Below are 23,390 nucleotides of genomic sequence, written 5' to 3' on the forward strand. Positions count from 1 at the left end.
TATGCTTCAATAGGCTTAAATAAGAGTTAATATGTTTTAGCATACTTGAACCAGAGGCAAATCCATGCCAGCCCCTCTAAAATGAAAAATTGTTATTTAGGCTTTTTAAATTTTTTTAAAAATTTTAAACTAACAAAGGTAAAATTTTCTTTTGACCCCTTAAAATTATAAAAATTTAATTTAATCTTTTAAAAATTATAAAAATATAAACTATAAAAAATTAAAAATTGTTCTAGTTTCCATTGAGTTCAACCCTCATTTTCCCGTAAATAGAAGGCTTTATCCAATAGCAAAAATTTAGCTGCAGTTGGTTGCGAATTTCGAGCGCCCAGTTAATCTGTTATGCTCATTTGAGCTAATAAATGGAGGTCTAGTTATTTTGAAACTTCCAACATAGAATCTCAAATTCTATTTGTTAGGCAATTCATATGAAATCAAAGATACTTACATATGTTAGGAGAAAAAAAAACACTAAGTACAGAGATCGTTAATCAAATAAAAAAAAGAACATAATTGGTTAAATGTAGAAGAACCGTGAGAGAGTAATTTCAGCAATGGCGACCTAACTAGCTAAGGTGAAGAAGACAAAAGGCGAGTGAGTTCATCAGAGAGTGGAGGCCTTGAAAGTGTTGTCAAAGACAGAACAAAATCCTTTGGAACCAAACACTTTTCTTCTATGTAAAGCTTTTCTTGTACCTTTGAAGATGTTACAATTTGCATGCTTTCCTTGTCCTTGCGATTCCCTTCCTTATTTTCCTGCATTTATAATTAAACCCCTTAATTTGCTTATTTTACCAATCATGTAATGGTAAAAATACCTCCCCAATCCCTCTCAATTGGTCCCTTCTTTTAAAAAAAGAGCAATTTAATCTTTGTCAATTTTAAACATTAACAACTAAAGACAATTTTCGTCAATATATCGTACATAATTTTGATTGGTAAAACAGCACATTTAGCCCTTGATGTTTACATGTTTTGTCAATTTGATCTTGGTTCTAAAAGATTCAATAAATTTAGGCTCAACATTTGCACATATAGGCAAATGTTGTACACTAAATTTGGGATCACATTGACAAATTAAATGTCTAAAATTTGAGAGCTAAATTTATTATTATAACAATCAAAATTACGTACAATTGATGAAAAACATTAATATCCAAAATAATGTTCTTTAATTGCTTACTTTTGAAATTAATAAAGATTAAATTACTATAATTTTTTTAAAGAAACCAATAATATGATCGAAATTGATAGATATCGGAAAGGTTTCTTAAGAATGAAAATCTAGGTTTCTATATACTTGGGGTAGAGGAAATTGAAATTTTCCTTTTTTTTTTAATAAATGATGACAGTAATCTAATTACAAAAATAAAATAAAAGAAAAGAAAAGAAAAAGAGAGAGTAAGAAATAGCCGAGAAAGTTACTGGAAAGGAGTTCATAAGTTGAAGGATTCCAAGTTGAGCTTGTAAATACTTGACATATTTAAAAGCAGCTTGAAGCATTTCAGCAGTGTTCATCTTAGTCCCACCAGGTACAAGCTTCCCAAGTTCTTGAGTCTTCTTAGTTATCTTCCTCCGCCGCTCTCTCGCCGCAATGCTTTGCACCGACACACACTTTTCATCGCTAATTTTCTTACAGTTTCCTACTGTGTGTGTTCCTTCCAAGTTATAAACACCATTCATGCTATGAGGGCAAGAATTTAGAGCAACCCCATCAAAGAAACCAGGCATCAAACAATGATCTTCGATGAGTTTGTGGCGTTTAGGGCATGGATAAGAGCTGAAGTAATCGTATGGGGTGATTAAAGGGTCGTAAGGGAGTAAAGGGGCACTGTAGTTTTCAGGGTGAAGGAAATTGTTGTTTAGGTCAATGCAAGGATCGAGAAAAGTTAAAGGGGGCTCAAATGGTGGATCACAGTAATATTGAAGATGCTGTTGTTGTTGTTCATGATGATCATCAGCTTGAACTGCTTTTGTAATTTGATGAGTTGGTTCCGAGTTAAGATTCTGAACATCGGTTTCGCAGTTGGAGTAATATGAACTTAAAGCCATGGTAGTTGTTGAAAAGGTAAACAAGCAAAACCAGAAATGCAAATGGGAAAACAATTACAAGGAAACTTAGAAAAGGGATTTCAAGGTGGAAAATTGTCAAAAGTTTCAGTGGTTCTTGACCTGTCGAGACTGGAGACACAAAGAGATTTTTTATTTTTAGAAGACAGATACTTGATAAAATCACGAAAAAATAATGAAAAAAAAAAAACTGAATGTGAGAGAAAGAGAGTGGTAGGTTGAGATAAAATAGGAAAGATGGGTTAAGGTAGTTAACTGTCTCCTAAAAACGCTAGGGTTCTTTTCCCCCTTCCTATTAAAGAAACTGAAAAACAAAGATCCTTTTCCACGCTTTGGTGGCGGCTGCCATGCATACTCGTTGGATTCATTTATTGGATTAATGTACCCTTTAATACTTTAATTTACTTGTATTTTTTTAATCAAATTTGAATATGATTTTAATATTTAATTTGGTACCTACCTAAACCAAACAGAATCATGTAATTAAAGAATGTTTGACATATGTGTTCTAATAGAAAGACGTAAGTATTAGGACAAAAAAAAATTAAGCATCAAATTAAACGTTGAAGCCAAAATTAAGTACTTAATTGAAGCAAAAAATAATTCAACTATCAAATTTTTTTAAAAAAATCCAAGGTATTAAATTATATTCAAGTATCAAATTTTAAAAAAAAAAACTCAGGTACCAAATAGTGCGTAAGTTTTAGATTTAGTTCTTTTACTTTAATTTTGTAAATTTTAGTTCATGTATTTTTCGAATTGGTCAATTTTAGTTTGTGTCCTTTTCAAAATTTGAAATTTCAATTATGTACTAAGCATAAATTTATTTACTAAGCATAAAGTTGTTCAATAATTCATGTTTTTTAATTGCATCATTTTTAATTCATATACTTTTTCGAATTTTAGCCTTAACACAAACGACAATAGTTAAATTTATTAACCAAATTTCATTTTAGTAATATGTAGAAATAAAAAAAATACATTTTACTACATATGATAATATGTTTGTCGAATCATATTTTGAAAAAAAAAACTTACCGAATTTAATATTTATTAGTTAGTATTAAAATATTAAATTTAAAAAAATATAAAAACTAAAAATGAAGAGATGAAAATAAAGAGAATAAACTCATGATATAGGAAAGCACAATTTAATTTTGATTTTATTCATCAATCCAGTCCTTTTTTTATAACCATCGTAAAAACTTGGAGCCCTTTGTAGCTTCACCACGGCAGTGTTGTAGTTGGTTTTTTTTTTCTTTTACTTGAAAATTAGATCTATTTTGATCTTTAAATTTAAAGTTTGTCAAGATTTGATGATGTGACCAGTGTTATTGGAACAAGATTAGATTGGACGAATAAAAAATTGATTGATATAAGGTTTGAAACAAAGGGGTTAAACCAATTGACTGAAAAACTGCTTGAAATTGATAAAAATCGAAAATTAGAATAAATATAAACAGTTGAACAAGTTGAATCGATTTAATAATATTTTTAGATTTTTATGAATTTTTATTATTTATTTAATTGTTCTTAGTCTGGCGGTCAAACCGATTGAACTAGTTGAATTGGGAACATGTTTAATTTGTTCAACAACTTGTCTTTATTAATTGAATATGACATCCTGAGAATGTACTATATCATCGTTGGAAAATTAATAAGAATAGTTACCAAAGTGTACCTAGTTGTCAAGTTAAGAGGCCAAAAATTATATTATCCCTTGCTAAAAGTAGTGTATGAATTTATATTATAAAATTGTTTGATATATATTTCGTAAAAATTAAGCATGAATAGAATTATTTTGTTTGATAGTAGTAAATCTTGGATTTTTGAAAATTCATTTTTATTATTATTTTAATCTTATTAATATGATATTATTTATTTTATTTTGAATCGTTTTGGACAAAGCTAAAAAGACAAAATTTGAATATTTTAATTTTTAATAAAATGAAGATTTAATTTATTTCAAAAATAATATTCTTAATATTGTTCACATTAAGTTATAAGTAGTTATCAAACATAATTAAAAAAAATTATTGGTGAAATTTTTAATAGTTTATTAGACACACTCTATGTTAAAATATGCCATAGGTCCTTGTACTTTTCATAAATTTGAAATTTAGTCTTTGTACTTTTATTTCAAGAAAACTTTACTTTTTAGATCTCAAAATTTAGGTTTAACTGTTAACAATGTCATTTTTTTGTTAAATTTATTGGTGTAATATTTTAAAATAAAAAAATATTTACTTAATACTCATGTAATTAAAAAATAATATTATAATAAACTTAAATTTAACTAAATGATTTTAGCAGAATTAACAATTTAACCTTAATTTTGAAATATAAAAAATATAAAAACTAAACCCCTAATTTATAAAAATGTAAAAACTTGCTGCATATTTTAAACACAGAATTAAATTATTTGAAATTTCCCATTTTATATTTTTATTTTTTGGGGTTTACCATGAAAAAACCAGTCATTGAGAAAGATGTTTTAGAGAAATAGGGATTAAACTGACATGCAATTTTTTTTTTGAAAATAACTGACCTGCAAGTTTTATTTATGACGACAATGACCAAAGACTTCATAAATTCAAAGCATCCAATAAAAGAAAAAAAATAAAAATGATCCATATATGCGATATTTAATATATAGACAATGAATATCACATATTAAAAATAATTATTTGCTCAAAAAAATAATTATTATGTTTATTTTCAATAATTATGAAAACAGTCGACACCTAGTGGCAAATTGATTTATGATACTCTTACATGTTATATTTTTATATAAATTTGATAAAAAAATAATAATGTACAAACATGACAGCTTAGATCTTAAATCTTAAATTTGAGATCTTAAATTTTTGAATTATTATTATAATTATAATTAATGATTATTAAATTATATTTAAATAAAATTATTAATATTTATTTATAAATTTTTTACAATTTTATTTAATTTAATTTAATGATGATATGTTTTCTAACTGCATTAAATATTTGTTGGTATAAATAATTATTAATAAATGATAAGAAAATCACCTATTAAAAAATAATAATATGTATTTTTAATAAACTTAAAATTATCATTAATTTATTACCATATGTTATAACATAATTCACTCAATAATATATAAATTACAATATATTCATTATAATTATAAATTACAATATATTAAATACAAACATATATTTTTATAATTACTATTATTGTTGGGGGAAGGTTATTATCATATGGAGGAAAACAGGACCCACAAGGGTAAATCATATCCAGGAATCAAAGGATCAAAAACAAGAAGAGGCCAATACACGTTCCACGTGGTTGGGAGCAACATAGAGATGTAGATTGACCTTAACTCCCCATTGGTCCGAAATCTATCCTCCTTACTCCCTTAGATTTCCTCTTAAGATTTCATCATCCTACTTGTCTTTCTACAAAGCCTTTGATTCCCACCATTTTCCACCACAAGCGTGTCCAGAAGGTTCAGAGATTTTAGAGAGAACAAACAACAATGGCTGCTACATCTGGGGCTGTACTAAATGGATTAGGCTCTTCATTTCTTTGTGGGGGAAAGAGGAGCCAAGCCCTTTTGGGTGCCAGCATTGGGGCCAAAGGCTCGCCCTCCCCTACTGCTGGAACTAGAAAGTTGATCGTTGTGGCAGCCGCCGCACCTAAAAAGTCTTGGATCCCTGCTGTTAGAGGTGGTGGCAACTTCATTGACCCTGAATGGCTCGATGGATCGTATGTGTTCCTTTTCCTTTTAAATCTCCCCTTTCCCTTGTTTTAGTCTTTGTGGTTTGCAGTTCTTAGTATAAAGTTTGCTTTTTCAGGCTCCCTGGAGACTACGGATTTGACCCACTAGGTCTTGGAAAAGACCCAGCATTCCTCAAATGGTACCGAGAAGCTGAGCTGATCCATGGACGTTGGGCCATGGCTGCTGTCGTCGGCATCTTCGTCGGCCAAGCTTGGAGTGGCATTCCATGGTTCGAGGCAGGAGCTGACCCAGGTGCGATAGCTCCATTCTCTTTCGGCTCACTCCTTGGTACTCAGCTCATCCTTATGGGTTGGGTTGAAAGCAAGCGGTGGGTTGATTTCTTCAACCCCCAATCACAATCAGTGGAATGGGCAACTCCATGGTCTAAGACCGCTGAGAACTTCGCCAACGCCACAGGTGAGCAAGGGTACCCAGGAGGCAAGTTCTTTGACCCATTGGGGCTAGCAGGAACCATCCAGAATGGGGTTTACGTCCCTGATTTTGACAAGCTCGAGAGACTTAAGCTTGCTGAGATTAAGCATGCTAGAATTGCGATGTTAGCCATGTTGATTTTCTACTTTGAGGCTGGCCAAGGAAAGACACCCCTTGGTGCTCTTGGATTGTAAAAGAAAACTTTAAGGATCTGTTTGGATGTAGATAACTGAGTTATGTCTTGGACGTAAGGAGAGTTGAGCAAGAAAAAAACTGGAAATGGTGTTTGTTGAGCTGATGAGTTCCCTCAATAGTTAAAAATTCTAAAGTAAAATATCTGATGTTCATTGATTAAATACAGATTCTGTCTACTGATGTAGTATACTATCATTTCCATGGAATTTCTCAGACATAATGAAAGGTGAATTTGCTAAAAATTAAAGAGAACAAATCAGGAACCATCTGGTAATAAATATTCATGGCAAAAAAAGAAAGATATTTGTTAGTTTCTCATGGAAATTACTGAGTTCCAATTGATCTAGACATAAAAATCTTAAAATTTTGGCAAAAAATAAAAAATAAAAAAAAACTTAGAAATAAAAATGTGTGCCAACATGCTATCCGTCTAATTATAAAATGGTTCTTCTGATTGTTAGATCCAAAATTGATAATTGCAAGTAGAAACTTAGTAGTGACTAACTGCTTCAAGCTCCAATGAAAAATAAAGCACAAAAATAATCAACACTAGATATGTTTAAGCAATTTTGTTTCTTACATGTGTGTAGTAATTTTATATAGAGAGGTAATTCACTATCTTAACATTTTGTACAATGAGTGATTATAAGTACTAACACCAATTAAATTAGCAACCTCACTTTTGTTCTTAAGATTTAAATATTCTAAATTTTCCCTTTCAAAACTTAGGACATCAACCAATTAGCTTACTTGATTACTTACCCAATACACATTAAGAAACAAATTCTAAATAACAAAATAAGTACTGAAATTCTCCCCAAGCGTTTCAATGTATAAGATTTTAAGGCTTGTTAAGATAAATATTAATTACAATCAAATTCCCATCAAAATAATAAGATAATCAGCATAAATAATATCTTCAATATGACTAGGATAAGTCTTCTATTGGAACCCACCCATTGTTTGAAAAGTCAAAAAGGGTGGGCACCGAAAGTAGAAAGTAAAATTGGTTGGCAAGTTGGGTTAAAAGTTGGCATGGGATAATTGCAATTTTGGTCCCTAATTGTATAGGGACATTGCAAGTTGATCCTTGAACCTCAACTATAAATAGGCCTAACCATTTCTTACTTTCTTCATCCCACACTTGCCATTCTCTACTTAAGGCAATTGTTCTCTCTCCCTATTTGTAAACTTTCACTTGTATTTTTGGAGTGAAATATATTTGGTAGTGCCCGAGGACGTAGGCAAAATTTGCTGAACCTCGTTAAAATTCTAGTGTTCTTTATTTTTGTTCTGCATATTTTGCAAGTGTCATTGTAGTGATTTATTGTGCTATTAAATTACGATAGAGTGATATTCTGGCTAGGAAAGATCTGGTATGTAAGCGATCCTCGTGATCCACCTCTCTTTCCTGGGAATTGAACTTAGTGTGATTTTTCAGTACAATAATTTTACTCTTTCACACGCTTCCGCGCAACAATTGGTACCAGAGCCAGGTTCGTACTTAGGGAATACGACCGTTTATGGTACTATTCACGTATACGGCACTATTCACGTATACGGTACTATTTAAGTATACGGCACTATTCACGTATACGGTACTGTTCACGTATACAGTAGTTGGGATTGAGGAGAAAAATGGCAGCAGCATCGTCATCAGCAAGGACTACTGTGACAAATGCAAAATTTGAAGTAGAGAAATTTGACGGTACCAATAATTTTGGTATCTGGCAGTGTGAGATCCTGGATATCTTATGTCAGCAAGAGCTGGATATAGCCCTTGAAGAAAAACCTGACAAGATGGATGACAAGGAGTGGGCCAAGATCAATAGACAGGCGTGTGGTACAATCCGCCTATGTTTGGCCAAAGAGCAGAAGTACTCCGTCATGAGGGAGACATCAGCGAAGAAGCTGTGGGATACATTGGAAGAAAAGTTTCTAACGAAAAGTCTTGAAAATAGGCTTTATATGAAAAAGAAACTTTTTCGGTTCACGTATGCACCTGGTATGTCGATGAATGACCATGTGAACTCATTCAATAAAATTTTAGCAGACTTGCTAAATTTGGATGAGAAATTTGAAGATGAAGACAAGGCATTATTGTTGTTGAATTCCCTTCCTGATGAATATGATCATCTTACCACCACATTGCTTCATGGGAAAGATTCAATCACATTTGATGCAGTCTGTAGTGCGTTGTATAGATCTGAGACTCGAAAGAAAGATAAAAGAGATCACAGAGATACAACTGCAGAAGTCTTAACAGTAAGAGGTCGTTCACACAGCAGCAAACCTGGTAGAAGGGGTAAGTCCAAAGGGAGACCCGCCAAAGATGAATGTGCCTTTTGTCGTGAGAAAGGGCATTGGAAAAAGAATTGTCCTAAGCTACAAAGGGCAAGGCTATTTCTAATGCATGTGTAGCGGAGCATGATGAGGAGTCAGACTTTAGCTTGGTTGGCATGGCAATGGCATGTCAAACGGATGAGTGGATTTTGGATTCAGGATGTACTTACCATATGTGTCCTAATAATGACTGGTTTTCTAGTCTTAAAGAGCTAGAAGGTGGAATTGTTCTTATGGGCAATGATAGTGCCTGTAAGACAATGGGTGTAGGTACAATCAAATTGAAGAACCATGACGGCTCAATCCAAGTAGCTGGGGTATTGACGGTGATGAAAGGCACTAGAAGAAATAACTTGTACTATTTAAATGGAAGTACAGTTATTGGATCAACATCAACAGCTTCTGCGAAAGATGCAGATTCAGAGGCTACCAGGTTATGGCATAGGCGATTGGGACATGCTGGTGAAAAAGCTTTGCAGACTTTGGCGAAGCAAGGCTTGTTAAAAGGTGCAAATTCTTGCAAATTGGAATTCTGTGAACATTGTGTTCTGGGCAAGCAGAAGAGGGTAAAATTTGGTTCAGCAATTCACAATACGAAAGGAATTCTGGACTATGTTCACAGTGATGTGTGGGGACCTACCAAAGTGGCTTCTTTGGGAGGTATGCACTATTTTGTCACTTTTCTTTATGATTATTCAAGAAAAGTATGGGTGTATCTAATGAAAAGAAAAAATGAAGTTTTGGATGCATTTCTGAAGTGGAAGAAGATGGTGGAGACTCAGACAGGTCGAAAGGTCAAACGACTTCGATCAGATAATGGTACTGAGTACAAAAATGATCCATTTCTACAAGTATGTCAAGATGAGGGCATTGTGCGACACTTCACTGTTCGAGATACACCACAGCAGAATGGGGTGGCAGAACGCATGAATCGGACTATACTGGAGAAAGTTCGATGTATGTTGTCCAATGCTGGATTGGGCAAGGAATTTTGGGCTGAGGCAGTTACATATGCGTGCCATCTAATTAACCGATTGCCATCAGCTGCAATAAATGGAAAAACTCCTATGGAGATGTGGACTGGTAAACCTGCTACTGATTATGATTCTTTACATGTTTTTGGTTCCACTGCATATTATCATGTAAAAGAATCTAAGTTAGACCCAAGAGCAAAGAAAGCATTATTCATGGGTATAACTGGTGGTGTAAAAGGATACTGTCTCTGGTGTCCTGATACAAGGAAGATTGTTTTCAGTAGAGATGTAACTTTTGATGAATCAACCATGATGAAGAACGAGGATTCACAAAAGGATGACAAAACCAGTAGTACTTTGCAGCAGGTGGAGTTTGAAAAGGTTAATGATGATCCAGCTAATATTGAAAGAACAAATGATGAAGAAGTTTCGACCCAAGAACTTCTACAGCAACAAGATTCAATTGCATATAGGAGGCCAAGAAGAGAGATTCGTAAGCCTGCTCGCTTTGACGATATGGTGGCCTATGCACTTCCAATTGCAGATGATGATGTTCCTTCCACTTACACAGAAGCAATAAGTAACTCTGATGGTGTAAAGTGGAAGCAAGCTATGAATGAAGAAATGCAGTCTCTTCATAAAAATAGGACTTGGGAGTTGGTGAGACTGCCCAAGGGAAAGAAGGCAATTGGATGCAAATGGGTATATGCAAAGAAGGAAGGATTTCCTGGTAAAAATGAAATTCGATACAAGGCTAGATTGGTAGCAAAGGGTTACGCTCAGAAAGAAGGAATAGACTACAATGAAGTGTTTTCTCCAGTTGTGAAGCATTCGTCTATTCGAATTTTGCTAGCCTTGGTTGCGCAATACGATCTTGAACTAGTTCAGCTTGATGTGAAGACAACATTTTTACACGGTGATTTGGAAGAGGAAATCTATATGACTCAGCCTGATGGATTCAATGTTGCTGATAAAGAAAATTGGGTTTGCAAACTGACAAAGTCACTTTATGGATTGAAACAATCTCCGAGGCAGTGGTACAAGCGATTTGATCAGTTCATGAAAGGGCAAAGGTACACAAGAAGTAAATTTGATCATTGCGTATATTTTCAGAAGCTACAAGAAGGAACTTTCATATACTTGCTCTTATATGTTGATGATATGCTGATAGCATCTAAGAGCAAAGTTGAGATTGAGAGATTGAAGACTCAACTCAATCTCGAGTTTGAGATGAAAGATCTAGGTGAAGCTAAGAAGATTCTTGGCATGGAAATATGTAGAGATAGAGCTCATGGCAGAGTTAGCTTGTCTCAGAAGCAGTATTTGAAAAAAGTACTACAGCAGTTTGGCATGAACGAGCAGACCAAACCTGTAAGTACCCCGTTGGCTTCTCATTTCAAGCTTTCTGCACAACTATCTCCTTCGACGAATACGGAACGAGAATACATGTTGCAAGTTCCGTATTCTAATGCAGTGGGTAGCTTGATGTATGCAATGGTGTGTACAAGACCCGACATTTCACAGGCAGTTAGTATAGTGAGCAGCTATATGCATAATCCTGGAAAAGGACATTGGCAAGCTGTGAAATGGATTCTACGGTATATTCAAAAGACCGTGGATGTTGGATTACTGTTCAAGCAGGATAATACACTTGGTAAAGGTGTTATTGGGTACGTTGATTCTGACTATACCGGTGATTTGGACAAGCGAAGATCAACCACCGGTTATGTGTTTACACTTGCTGGAGGACCAATAAGTTGGAAGTCTACACTACAGTCTATAGTTGCATTGTCAACCACAGAAGCCGAGTACATGGCTGTAACAGAGGCTGTAAAGGAGGCTATTTGGTTACAAGGTATGGCTAAAACCTTGGGGTTGGTTCAGGAGCATATTAACGTGTATTGTGATAGTCAAAGTGCTATTCATTTAGCAAAGAATCAAGTCTATCATGCACGTACAAAACATATCGACGTACGATTCCATTTTGTGCGGGAAATTATTGAAGAGGGGAAAATTTGTCTTCAGAAGATCAAGACTGCAAATAATCCCGCAGATATGATGACCAAGGTGGTAACAGCAACCAAGTTCGAACATTGTTTGAACTTGATTAATATCCTGCAAGTTTAACAGTTGAAGAAGGCACTATCAAGTGTTGTTGTCAAAGGCAGAAAGAATTGTGTGAAGATAAGATTATCCTAATCAAATCTTCAAGGTGGAGATTATTGGAACCCACCCATTGTTTGAAAAGTCAAAAAGGGTGGGCACCGAAAGTAGAAAGTAAAATTGGTTGGCAAGTTGGGTTAAAAGTTGGCATGGGATAATTGCAATTTTGGTCCCTAATTGTATAGGGACATTGCAAGTTGATCCTTGAACCTCAACTATAAATAGGCCTAACCATTTCTTACTTTCTTCATCCCACACTTGCCATTCTCTACTTAAGGCAATTGTTCTCTCTCCCTATTTGTAAACTTTCACTTGTATTTTTGGAGTGAAATATATTTGGTAGTGCCCGAGGACGTAGGCAAAATTTGCTGAACCTCGTTAAAATTCTAGTGTTCTTTATTTTTGTTCTGCATATTTTGCAAGTGTTATTGTAGTGATTTATTGTGCTATTAAATTACGATAGAGTGATATTCTGGCTAGGAAAGATCTGGTATGTAAGCGATCCTCGTGATCCACCTCTCTTTCCTGGGAATTGAACTTAGTGTGATTTTTCAGTACAATAATTTTACTCTTTCACACGCTTCCGCGCAACATCTTCAAATTTTCAGGATATGTTACCAAGTTACTCGGCTCAGCTTTCTCAAAATATAAAAGTTAATTTGCTTGATCTAATCCAAATCAATCTTTAAGATATATTGCTATGAATAATTTGAATACCAAATATGGGCTAAAAACATCCAAAGTAACAACTAAAATAAAAGCACAAGAATTTTTGTTGCCAAAATTTGTTAAATTAAACATGATAAATTTTTTGAACAAGTAATGTCTAAACTAATTTACACTGTTCAAGGCATTGCTCAAAAACTACCTCAACAATCTCCACGTATTAAACACCAAATCCGAATGCCCTCTTGAGAAACTCCCCTTTAATCAAAATGCACCGGGCCTGAGAATGAACACTAAAATACCGCAGACTCCCCCATCTTTTATTTGTATTTTAAAATATAAAAATCTTGGTCAAAGGTCAAACTTCCTTTTTGTGTGACCTTAATTTAATTTAATTTAATTTAGAAATTTTTTTTCAAAGGCTTAAAATCATCTCATCACCACACATTCTCTATTAAACTATAAAAAAAATGTGTCAAATGACAAAAATGCTCATGATGGGCAGAATGATTTTCACCCCTTGGGTCCAAAACTAGAAAAATGACTTAAAAATGTGATCACATGACCTTCCTAGGATTTAAATCCTAAAAATTTCAAATAAATCAAATTTCTCATATAGCATTTCACATAGATAATCAAAGGAATCTGGAATGTTAGAGGAAAAAATATTAAAAGGAAAGATTTGATTAATTCCTAGCTTTGTATTCATTGGGAGTTATTAGAGTAATGTACAGGGTAGTGATTTGTTGTACATGAAAGTCGTAATGTAGCACAACTTTGCTTCTGGGTAGTGAAAGAAAACATTTAGAGAAAAAAAAAAGAGTAAACTTAAGATTGGCAAAAAAAAAAATTAAGATTGGCAAAAAAAAAAAAATTCTTTTGCAACGAGGAGGGAAAATATGAACATGTTTTCAACATGCACTTTGCCCCATTATTTGTAGTTATGATTTTTCTTTTTGGACAAATTTGCCTAATTAGTTAATTGGTTGGCCAAGAGAGACCACCAACTCCACTTGTAGCCATTTTTTTTTAATTCAACAAGGCTTAATATAAATATAGATTACTATAAATATCAATCCAATTTGTAAAAATACATTATCCTATGAAATTAGGAGCATTCGCTTTAAAATTTTAAAAGATTTATAATTTCCTAATAAATAAAAAATAATTAATAACTCTTATAAAGTATTTTTTGAAAAATAATTTTTTATATAAAACTTTTAAGTTTTTTTTCACTATTTAAAATATAAAATATTTTTTACATTATAAAAATTAAAATTAATTATAAATTAAATAAACAATAGAATTCCATTCGGTTTGATTATTTTTAAATTTAAATTAGTTTTTAATTTCTCAATTATTTTTTACTCAGCCTAAAAATATTAAATAAATATGTACGATAATTAAATTTTTAGAAATTCATATCACATTTTTTATTTTTAAATTTTGAACTTAAATTCTTTTTCTAAGAGAATAAGTATTTTTTTATAGAAATTTTTTTGCTTTATCAAGAAATTATTAATGATTAAGTACTTATAGAATTAATTTCTTTACGTTGGAGTATAAATATGGAGAATATAGCAGCCACGCAGGGAGCCATGTCGCGAATTTTCTCGACATTACATGCGTTGCATGTCGTATGGATACCCATCGAATTAATTAACATAGACAAAATCCATATCTTTTCAAAACTAAAAGGTCAGCAATTCCAGCTATAAACAAATTAGGCTGCTTTTAAGCAATCTCACTTAGGGCAGTTCTTTATTCCATTTGAGATGGATTTATACATAATTAAGTATTTTTTCTCTAAAAGCAGTAAAGAACAGCTAACAGTGGTAAACTTTTTTTGACTTAAATTAAGTACTTTTAGCTAGTTCTAGGAAAAATTAGCTTTTCTCAGCTAAAAAGTAGTTTTGACTATTAATTTACCTTTTTAACACAAGATATTTTTTTCACCTTTTCCCTTTTGTCTTCTTTTTTTTTTTGAACTTTATTTTTCCTCTGGTTTGTTCCTCTTCTCACTACCAGTAAGTTTTATCTTTTTTGCTTCCATTCTTCTGTCTTTGATTTTATGAAATAATTATGAAATTTAATAAATAATTAATATTAATTACTTAGAAATATTTAAAATTAATATTGTAGATTAAAATATTAACAATAAGTTATAATAAATTATTTTTTATATTTTTGCTAAAATATCATAATATTAATTAATTTAAATATTATTTAAATATATATTTGTTACCTTATAGTATCATGTCTAAAATAAACATTTTACTTTTCAAAAACACTTTTTGACAGCAATACCAAACACTTAAATTTTTCAAAAATACTTCTCAAAAGTACTTTTCAAAAATATTTTTTCACGGCACTTCTCAAAAGCATTCGCAGCCCTTAATAAATTGATATAGACACACACATATCTGATTGTATAAATCAAGTGCTTCCCTTCGATCAGTCACTTGCGTATCTATCCATAAACACGTATCTGATTGTATTATTTTGAATGAAGAGCTTTTACTTTTTATCAGCTTACGCTGATAAAAACATCAAATTATGTTTGGTTTAATTAACTTTAGAACAAACTTTGCGGATTTCACCCACAGTGCCTGTCTTCACTTCAATGTTACTCATCTTCACCATGGACCTTCCAAATTCAATGTTAAAGGTCAATCCAAGTAAGCCTCTAATGCCCAAGAATCGTTGGACAAAGGTCTTGGTAGAAGCATCAGTCCATAACCTTTGATCAGATTCCAGTATTCCCTTCCCATCTCTCAAGTTGGCAAAGAAAGAGTTATCAAATCTGTTAACGCTGCCTGTGTCCAATCCAATCCTCCTTGACCCATCACCGTTCTGCGGACACAGCGCTTGAAGCTGGGAAACGAATGCGGCGGTGATAGAAGGGTCGGCTCCGTTTCCGGTCGTGGTGAAGTTGTAAAGCCTGTATCTGAAGAATTGGCAGGCTGTAGTACCGATCGTGTGGCCTCCTGTAGTACATAAAATTAATGCATTGAATTTCATCAGTTACAGTGTGAAATTTTTAATTAAGGGTTAAATTCGAATGAAATAGAAACCTAAATGCTTACCAACAAGGGTGACAAGATCTTGAGTATTGAGACCCTTTGCTGCAAATTTTTGCTTCTGCACATCGACTGAGTCACGGAAGCCTGGCAAATTGGCCGCATCAGAAGCCTGTGAAACCGTTCCATCTCGGCGGCCTGTCGGCACTGCCCAGCTGGCTCCACTGCTCTGCATCATACATTATTAACCAATAATTAAACTACGTATAATCCTTATTAATTCTTTCATCCGAAACGAAGGTCAAAGGAACATATAGTTACCAGAACTACAGAATCACGAGCAGCGAGGGCTAGGATATCAGCACACGAAACAACTCCAGGGCATGCAGCTTCAAGCTGAGTCTTGGCATCATCAATGACTTCGTAACCTCTCAACAAGAGGTTCGGTGGGGCGGTTTTCTCAGTGCCAGGTCCATCAATAAGGATGGAAGCATCGCATCCATGGACAAAGCAGTCATGGAAATGCATACGGAGCAAACCAGGAGCAATAGTGGGATCAGACCCGAAATGGGATTGAACCGTCGACCTCACGATGGACTCAACTCGAGGACATGAAGTTGAGTAGAACCCAACCCTGGTGCCCTGGCTTTCCACCAAGCTGACAGCTATGGCAAGCAATAGGGTAACTAAAAGGACATTTTGGCTGAAACAACTGACATCCATTGTTGTAAGAGACGATATACTTGTCTAAGAGCTTATAAAAAACCTTGATTAAGATAATGTCTGAGAGATGAGGCTTTTGATTCAGGATTGACAATTGAGTAGTACTTATATAGGCAAAAGAAAGTCAGCTATACTTTTACAGCTACTGTGTATACGAGAGAGAGATTCAAAATGGATCAGCTAAGACTTTGGGTTTTGGGGTACATGCCAAATGTAAAGCCAAAAGAAGCTTACTTTCTCTCGCATTATCAACTTGCATGCATGTGAGTCCCATATCACTATTTTTCCTACCTAGTGACAAAGTCGTCGATCACGAATGGGATTTGAGTAGTGTTTATCTAATTTATTTCCCTTTGACTTGGACTGCTTCGCAGATAGGCAAGGAATCATTTAAATGGTTAATTAGTAAACACAATACTTTGCAAGAGTAAGTGACCAAAGTTATATTAATTAAATGGTTAAATGATAACATTTAAAAACTTTAAAGTGGATTCCACTATATGGTGCTAATTAGGTGTTGGTTTATGAATAGTTTCTTCGTCCAAGAAAGGAATAGTTCCATGAATGGATCAAAATGAACTACTCGAAAGAGAGATGAAATGACAAACTACTCTCTTGCACCTTTTATCAATTAGCGTTCCATCTTTTTATCCTTCTTCTTTTTATGATTTTAGTTGATTAAGTTAAAATTAATGTTAAAGTTCTACCCAAATTTTTATTAAAATAAAATATATGTAGTAAGATGGAGATTCATGAGGGCGAAGGTCAAGGGCTGGAGAACTTGTCCATTGAGAATTCGGGTTAAGATAGTACGGTACAAGCTGCACAAGAAGAATCTGTATAGAAGTTTACTTCATCTATTTGATATTGATTTGAATAAGGTGTTTTAACATTATTGTATTATTTCGATTAGATGTTGATTAGAATAATATTTTCTAAACCTATAAATAGATGCACTCTATACTCCTTATAATTATTTGAATTCGACATAGTGAAATTTTTTTCTCTACTTGTAATTTTTTTCTAAAAAAGTTTCTACTTAAAATCTATATGTTCTATTTTTCTTTTCTTTTTTATGATATATTGTCATTATCGATATTTTATTTTGTCAAATATGCCATTAAAACATTTCAAATGTAATTCACTTATTGTATACAATTGTTTTGTAAGATATAGCGTTCAACAATGTATTTAAAATAGTCAGCTTTTTTGTAAATAAATAAACTATATATAATTTTAGTTGTCTTCGGCTTTTAGCTAATTATATGTTAAAGTGGGATTAAGTAGAGTTGGTGAGACATGATAAAACCCAAGCGGCAAAACGCGTGACAGAATGATGATGACGAAGTTTAATTTGTCTTGGCCTTCTGATTTACTTACTAATAGGGTGGCATTGACGTTGACGTTCCTCTTTTCGGCTGCCTTAAAGCTATCTTTTTCCCATTCTCCTTTCCTTTTTTTTTTTTTAATATCTTGAAATGGTTTCTCTCGCTCGAACGCGTTTCATGCACTACATGGAATCAACGTGTTCATACTATTAAGTGTTTTTTCTTTTTTAACTATTATCAAAGAAACTATGATGGTGGATTTCAACCTAAAATATATTTACGTGAATCAAATATTAATTTAATTAAAAAATTAAAATCTTTTGAGATAAATAAATATTATTATGAGGTAATTTTCATTCTTTATACAAAATTTATATCAAAATATTTTAAAATTTGATATCTGGAGTTTCTTTTTGTATATCATATGGATGATTCAATCTGCAAGGACCATGATTGAGAATTGTTTAATCGTCTTTCTTCGAGTGAGAGGTAAAATATAATTAACTTGAACTCGGGACACCTATTTGAAATCTCATATTTGCTTTTTGTGAAAAAATACCAATCGAAGTGGAGAGTTTCTTCAAACAACAAGGAACTGGGGCAACTATTCAATCAAATGATATTGAGCATGTTTCCCATCTCTTCTCGAGAGGCAAGTGGGCTATTTCGTTACAAAATTGTGCTCAATTTCATATGTGGCAATTCCGCCAAGATCTCTTCGTTAGTTGGGGGAAGAATCCACACGAATCGGATATTTTGTAGAACACATTGAGAGAGAATTGGATTTGGTTAGACAAAATATGGTTGGTAAACAGGGATCGATTTTTTAGCAAGTACGGAATGTATCGTCAAATATTCAATATGATTCCACAAGATTTAGTTTCATTCAAGTAACGAATTCTCACCAATCTAATCTGTTTCGTTATTTTAAGTGGTTATTCTATTTTGGGGAATGAAGAACTTCTTATTCTTAACTCTTGGGTTCAAGAATTCCTATATAATTTAAGCAACACAATAAAAGCTTTTTCTATTCTTTTATTAATAGATTTATGTATAGGATTTCATTCGCCCCCAGTTGGGAACTAATGATTGGCTCTATCTATAAAGATTTTGGATGTGCTTATAATGATCTAATTATATCTAGTCTTGTTCCTACCTTTACAGTCATTCTAGATACAAATTTTAAATAATAGATCTTTCGTTATTTAAATCGTGTATCTCTATCACTTGTAGTTATTTATCATTCAATGAAAGACTGAAAAAGGATCCACGGATTCAATTATCATCTTTCTTACTTTCTAGATAAGCAAAGCATGTAAAGTCGTACTTACTTTACTCTTTCTACCCATCAGGAGAATACAATTTCTCCTCTATTTCAGCCATTTTTTTTTCAATTTTTAGTAAAAGTAAATAGCGGAATCGTGGCTAAGGAACTATACTTGTGACCTACCTAATTTTATTATAGAAATTTTTGGGATCAATGATTGGACCATGCAAAAAAGAAATACAAAGAATTAATATTTAGATTTATAGAAATACTTAAACTTATAAATAGAGGCATATTCACCTGTTAGATAGAGGCAAAGTAGATTTAATTATGAGTCGGGCCATTCACTTATGCCCAAAGGTCCGTCTGGAAAGTGGGAGGGTTTGGAAAAAAATATAGGTTTGGACAAAAAATAAGGCCCATTTTCTAAATTGGTTGGGCTTCGGGTAAGATTTTTTTTGTCCGACCCCACCCGAATCTGCCTAAAGTTTTTTTCCTGCTGTTGTTTGCTATTGTTTTGTTGCTGTTTTACTATTATGTTACTACTATTTTGTTATTATTTGGATATTGTATAACTCTTATTTTATTATTAATTTTTCTACTATTTTAGAGGCATCTGTTTTGCTAAGTTCCAACTGTTATTTAAGTATAAAGACTTTTTTAATGTATTTTCAATTTTTGGGGAAACATTTATTTTAATGTTTTTAGTATACTTGATATATTATATTTATTAAATTTGTTTTTATATAAAAAATAATATAAAAAAATTTAATACGACCGGGTCCGGTTTAACATTTTTATCTGGGTCGAGCTTGAACAAAAATTTAGGCCCATTTTTTTGGCTCAAGTCCAAAAACAAGCCTAAATTTCTGCATCAGCTTGGCACTGTCTGGTCCATGATCAAGTCTAAGTCGAAGCCAAAAAAATTTTTTTGGAAGGGCCGAAATTAAATTTTATATTCTTATGATAGTAAAAAAGTAATTTCACCATTTTAATAGCCTATATCTTTATAATTTGTAAAGGATTAAATCAAATTTTTATCATTTTGCAAGGCTAAACTGTAATTTTACCATTATTAATTTAAAATTTTATAAATTATAAATAGACCTAAACACACAAAAATTCATTTTAGGGGGCCCTACCAACCCCTAGCACTGCCACTGGTTATAGATATTGGGAGCAGGTTAAACTATTTGATAAGTCCTACCATAATAGACTTGTTTAAAGGTTGTGTTATTCGTCTAAACTCAAAGAGTTTAGTTCAATATTTGAAAAAGTTGGACACAAATATTAGTCCCACAAATGAGCTTCGACAAGAAAACTAGGCATGTTGCAAATATAGATCGGGTTTGGACTCCAACATCCATAGCCCGAGCTTTTCTCAAACCGTTTTTAATATTGTCATATGTTGTTTTATTTTTATATATTATGTAATATATATCACATAAAATTAAATCTATAATATCATAAAATACTATAATGTAAGCATAAAAAATATGTTAAGTTATTGATTACTAAAATAAAAGAAAAACATATACAAATATTACATATTAAATTAAAAATAATATAAATTATTTTTATATGTCAGACCTAAAACAAACTTAGATTAATTATTTATTAATATGGATGACTTTAATCAAAATCTAAGATCCATATTTTAAGTCAAATTAAGCTTGAACAATCATATTAATTAAATACATATAACTTATAATAGGTTGAAATTGTTAAATTAATTTTATTTTTAAAAATTATATTTTTTTTAAAAAATAAAATATTCAAATTATCATATTTTACTTTTATCAAATAATATAATTATATTTTTAATTAATCTTTACTATTTTATAAAAAAATTGAAAAAAAAGTTTTTTTATATGAAAAAAAAGTGTACAAAAGAAATAACATGTATACTTTTGTATATAGTGTTTTTCTTTTGACCTGAAAATGTGAGTGACTTAAATAGTATATCGTTTCTTGAGAAAAAGTATTTCATTGAAAAAATGATTTTTTTTACAAGTTAGGCTAATGTAATCTATATTAACAATGCTATCAAGAAATCGTAACTCGAGTTGGTGACAACTTTAATTAATTTATTCTTAACCACAGACATAGAATCTTATATAAAATTTAATAATGGATCGATGATAATTCATACAATGCATCGAGAGTTGTGTAAGGTAATTTTGGAGGTTTAAGAAGAGTATAGAAATTTTCTTTTTTTTTTTGGGTCTAAATAGCATACAGAATTTATATGCTCTGATATGTGTAAACGGGCCAATTTGCCCGGCCGTTATAAACAAAAAATAAATATAAAATCCAAACCGTATAACAGTCCAAATTCCAAAATTATTACAATGACCCATAGCCCATTTACAAATAAACCCAGACCCAAAGTTACAAGGCCCAAATGGCCCAAAAGACTTTAGAAACAAAAACCCTAGGGTTTCTCTCCCTTGCACTGTAGCCTTCAGCCGCCGTACAGCCCCAACGCCGCTCGTGCCACCACGTCAATAGGCCGTACGCCACCCTCACGCCTAGTGCCAGCACATGCTCCGTACCTGCAAAAGAAAACAAGAAAACAGCAGCGGAGTAGCAGCCAATAGGAGAACAAAAATTGTTGTTTTTTCTTTTGATTATTCGGCTATAAAGCCTTCTATTTTTCGATTGTAAAGGCCCTTTTTTACGCACACGGAGTGAATAGAGAAAAAAGCTGAAATCACAAATCAAAAGGTGATTTTCAAGTTTTATCCTTTTGTCTTTCTTCTCATTTTCTTGTTATTTTAGCATAAAAGAAAGAAACATTTGAAACGACACCAATGAAGTCCCGAATATCTCAGAAATATTGAGAAACGGACGAGGGTCGGATGGTATTAAGTTTTTTTTTACATTCGGTTTCATCCTTCTTAAATGAACAGTATTAGATTTAGGTTTTTTTTTAAAGAAAAGAGAAAGAAAAAAATAAAATAGCATACCTAGTTTCCTCGCATGGTACCGTCGTCGGTGGAATCTGGTCGTTGCTAGTGCATTGTAGGCCACCGAATGAAATGGTGGATCGGCGGTCGCTGGAATGAGCCTTAACAAATCAATTTAGGGGCTGTAAATTAGGGTTAAAATGTTGGCTGCTTTTGGAAAAAGGAAATATAAAAGGGTTTTAAATAACCTATTAATGAAAACGGCGCCGTTTGTAACAATGAGGGTCCGCGCGTCAACCCGGATAGCAGGCCGGATCCGCGCCTTTTCATTCGAAATGGGGAATTTGCGCGTTGAGTCCTTCCATCTGCGCGAGCCTTCAAATTGCGCCTTATTCGTTTTGCCTTGTTTTTTTTTTTAAAATTAGCTCGTTAATTTGTGCGCGTTTGCATACTAGTTCGTGGTACAACGCAACTTTTTGGGGCCTGGATTATTTCTAGTTTGAGTCCCTATACATTTGCGCGCATTACCTATTGGTCCCTTTTATTATTATTGTTTTATTTTTAGATTATCCCTTTTGTTTTAGTTTAATTCTAATTAAGTTTTTTTATTTTATTCCCCTTTTTATTCTTAATTACTTATTCATACAATCATTTTGAAGATTTTTTTATTAGATTATTTTAATATTTTGTACAATATTTTTATTTCTATATATATATATTTGTACATGCATGACTTTATTTTATAAAATCATCATTTTAAATTTCTTTTTGCATTAAGCTATTCTAATACTCTTATATAACCTCTTGTTCAAATATTAATATATATATTAGTACACCTATTACTTTAATAGATTTTTTTTATTTTAAAATACTTCTTGCTTTATGATTCGCTAAATATTTTTCTTTATGTATATATGAAACTATTTTAGGAACTTCATCTTTGTAATTATAAAGTTATTATTTTGAAATGTTTCTTTATATTATATTATTTTTATGTTTTATATAGTATCTCATTTAAATATTTTTATATAATGGTATGTATATAATTTATAGGTTAACCTTTTATATATATATATTATTAATCTCATGCTATTTTTACAAGTAATTTATTTATATATGCATGTTTTGTAAATCTATTATGTGTATTATATCTTATCATGTATTTTTATTATTCTTTCATATTATATATTATTTAAGTTATCATGTACCTTGTCAATTTTTAAATGAATTTCTGTTTAAAATATTTTACATATGATTTGATTCAAACTTTATTTCTATAATATCTATTTCAATAAATATATATCCCTAGTTTTTATGCAAATTTGTCAACTTATATATTACGTGTTCATTTATTTGTCATTATTTTAAAATCGTTTTATAGCACATTAGCTTCTAATTGCCATTTTGTTTTGTTTTTTTTTTTACATCTTGCATTGATTGTTTTATATCATGCTATGTATATTATTGTGGCATATTATTGTGTGTATTGTTTTGTTGTGTTGTATTGTTATATTATTATTTTCATCATTGTATTATTATATC

General features: G+C 32.1%; 3 protein-coding genes and 1 long non-coding RNA gene across 4 annotated transcripts; 1 reads left to right on the top strand and 3 right to left on the bottom strand.

Annotated features, from left to right (window-relative positions):
• Positions 1 to 337: 337 nt before the first annotated feature.
• Positions 338 to 2,399, bottom strand: LOC121221159 (transcription factor bHLH53). Its single transcript, XM_041101750.1, has 2 exons — positions 1,426 to 2,399; positions 338 to 756 (listed from the first exon to the last, which is right to left on the bottom strand). Exons 1-2 carry the CDS (start codon positions 2,050 to 2,052, stop codon positions 571 to 573), a joined length of 813 nt encoding a protein of 270 aa, XP_040957684.1. The 5' UTR covers positions 2,053 to 2,399; the 3' UTR covers positions 338 to 570.
• Positions 2,400 to 5,338: 2,939 nt separating this feature from the next.
• Positions 5,339 to 6,616, top strand: LOC107908969 (chlorophyll a-b binding protein CP24 10A, chloroplastic). The gene is made up of 2 exons (XM_016836292.2): positions 5,339 to 5,815; positions 5,905 to 6,616. Exons 1-2 carry the CDS (start codon positions 5,586 to 5,588, stop codon positions 6,452 to 6,454), a joined length of 780 nt encoding a protein of 259 aa, XP_016691781.2. The 5' UTR covers positions 5,339 to 5,585; the 3' UTR covers positions 6,455 to 6,616.
• Positions 6,617 to 14,875: 8,259 nt separating this feature from the next.
• LOC107908968 (peroxidase N1-like) lies at positions 14,876 to 16,427 on the bottom strand. Its single transcript, NM_001327009.2, has 3 exons — positions 15,943 to 16,427; positions 15,688 to 15,850; positions 14,876 to 15,588 (listed from the first exon to the last, which is right to left on the bottom strand). The coding sequence occupies exons 1-3, from the start codon at positions 16,342 to 16,344 to the stop codon at positions 15,167 to 15,169; spliced, it is 987 nt and encodes a 328-aa protein (NP_001313938.1). The 5' UTR covers positions 16,345 to 16,427; the 3' UTR covers positions 14,876 to 15,166.
• A 4,712-nt stretch (positions 16,428 to 21,139) lies between these two features.
• On the bottom strand, positions 21,140 to 22,267 carry LOC121221162 (uncharacterized). The gene is made up of 2 exons (XR_005918634.1): positions 21,909 to 22,267; positions 21,140 to 21,494 (listed from the first exon to the last, which is right to left on the bottom strand). It is a non-coding gene; the product is annotated as an uncharacterized lncRNA (long non-coding RNA).
• Positions 22,268 to 23,390: the final 1,123 nt, after the last annotated feature.

Source organism: Gossypium hirsutum, chromosome A03 (assembly GCF_007990345.1).
Source record: "Gossypium hirsutum isolate 1008001.06 chromosome A03, Gossypium_hirsutum_v2.1, whole genome shotgun sequence".
NCBI lineage: Eukaryota > Viridiplantae > Streptophyta > Magnoliopsida > Malvales > Malvaceae > Gossypium > Gossypium hirsutum.

Coding starts and splice junctions, on each gene's coding strand:
- LOC121221159 (XM_041101750.1), bottom strand. CDS start 2,052: ATGGCTTTAAGTTCATATTACTCCAACTGCGAAACCGATGTTCAGAAT. Junction 757..1,425: donor AACTTATGAACTCCTTTCCA/GTAACTTTCTCG, acceptor TTATAAATGCAG/GAAAATAAGGAAGGGAATCG.
- LOC107908968 (NM_001327009.2), bottom strand. CDS start 16,344: ATGGATGTCAGTTGTTTCAGCCAAAATGTCCTTTTAGTTACCCTATTG. Junction 15,851..15,942: donor CTCGTGATTCTGTAGTTCTG/GTAACTATATGT, acceptor TGTATGATGCAG/AGCAGTGGAGCCAGCTGGGC. Junction 15,589..15,687: donor AGATCTTGTCACCCTTGTTG/GTAAGCATTTAG, acceptor TATGTACTACAG/GAGGCCACACGATCGGTACT.
- LOC107908969 (XM_016836292.2), top strand. CDS start 5,586: ATGGCTGCTACATCTGGGGCTGTACTAAATGGATTAGGCTCTTCATTT. Junction 5,816..5,904: donor CCTGAATGGCTCGATGGATC/GTATGTGTTCCT, acceptor TTGCTTTTTCAG/GCTCCCTGGAGACTACGGAT.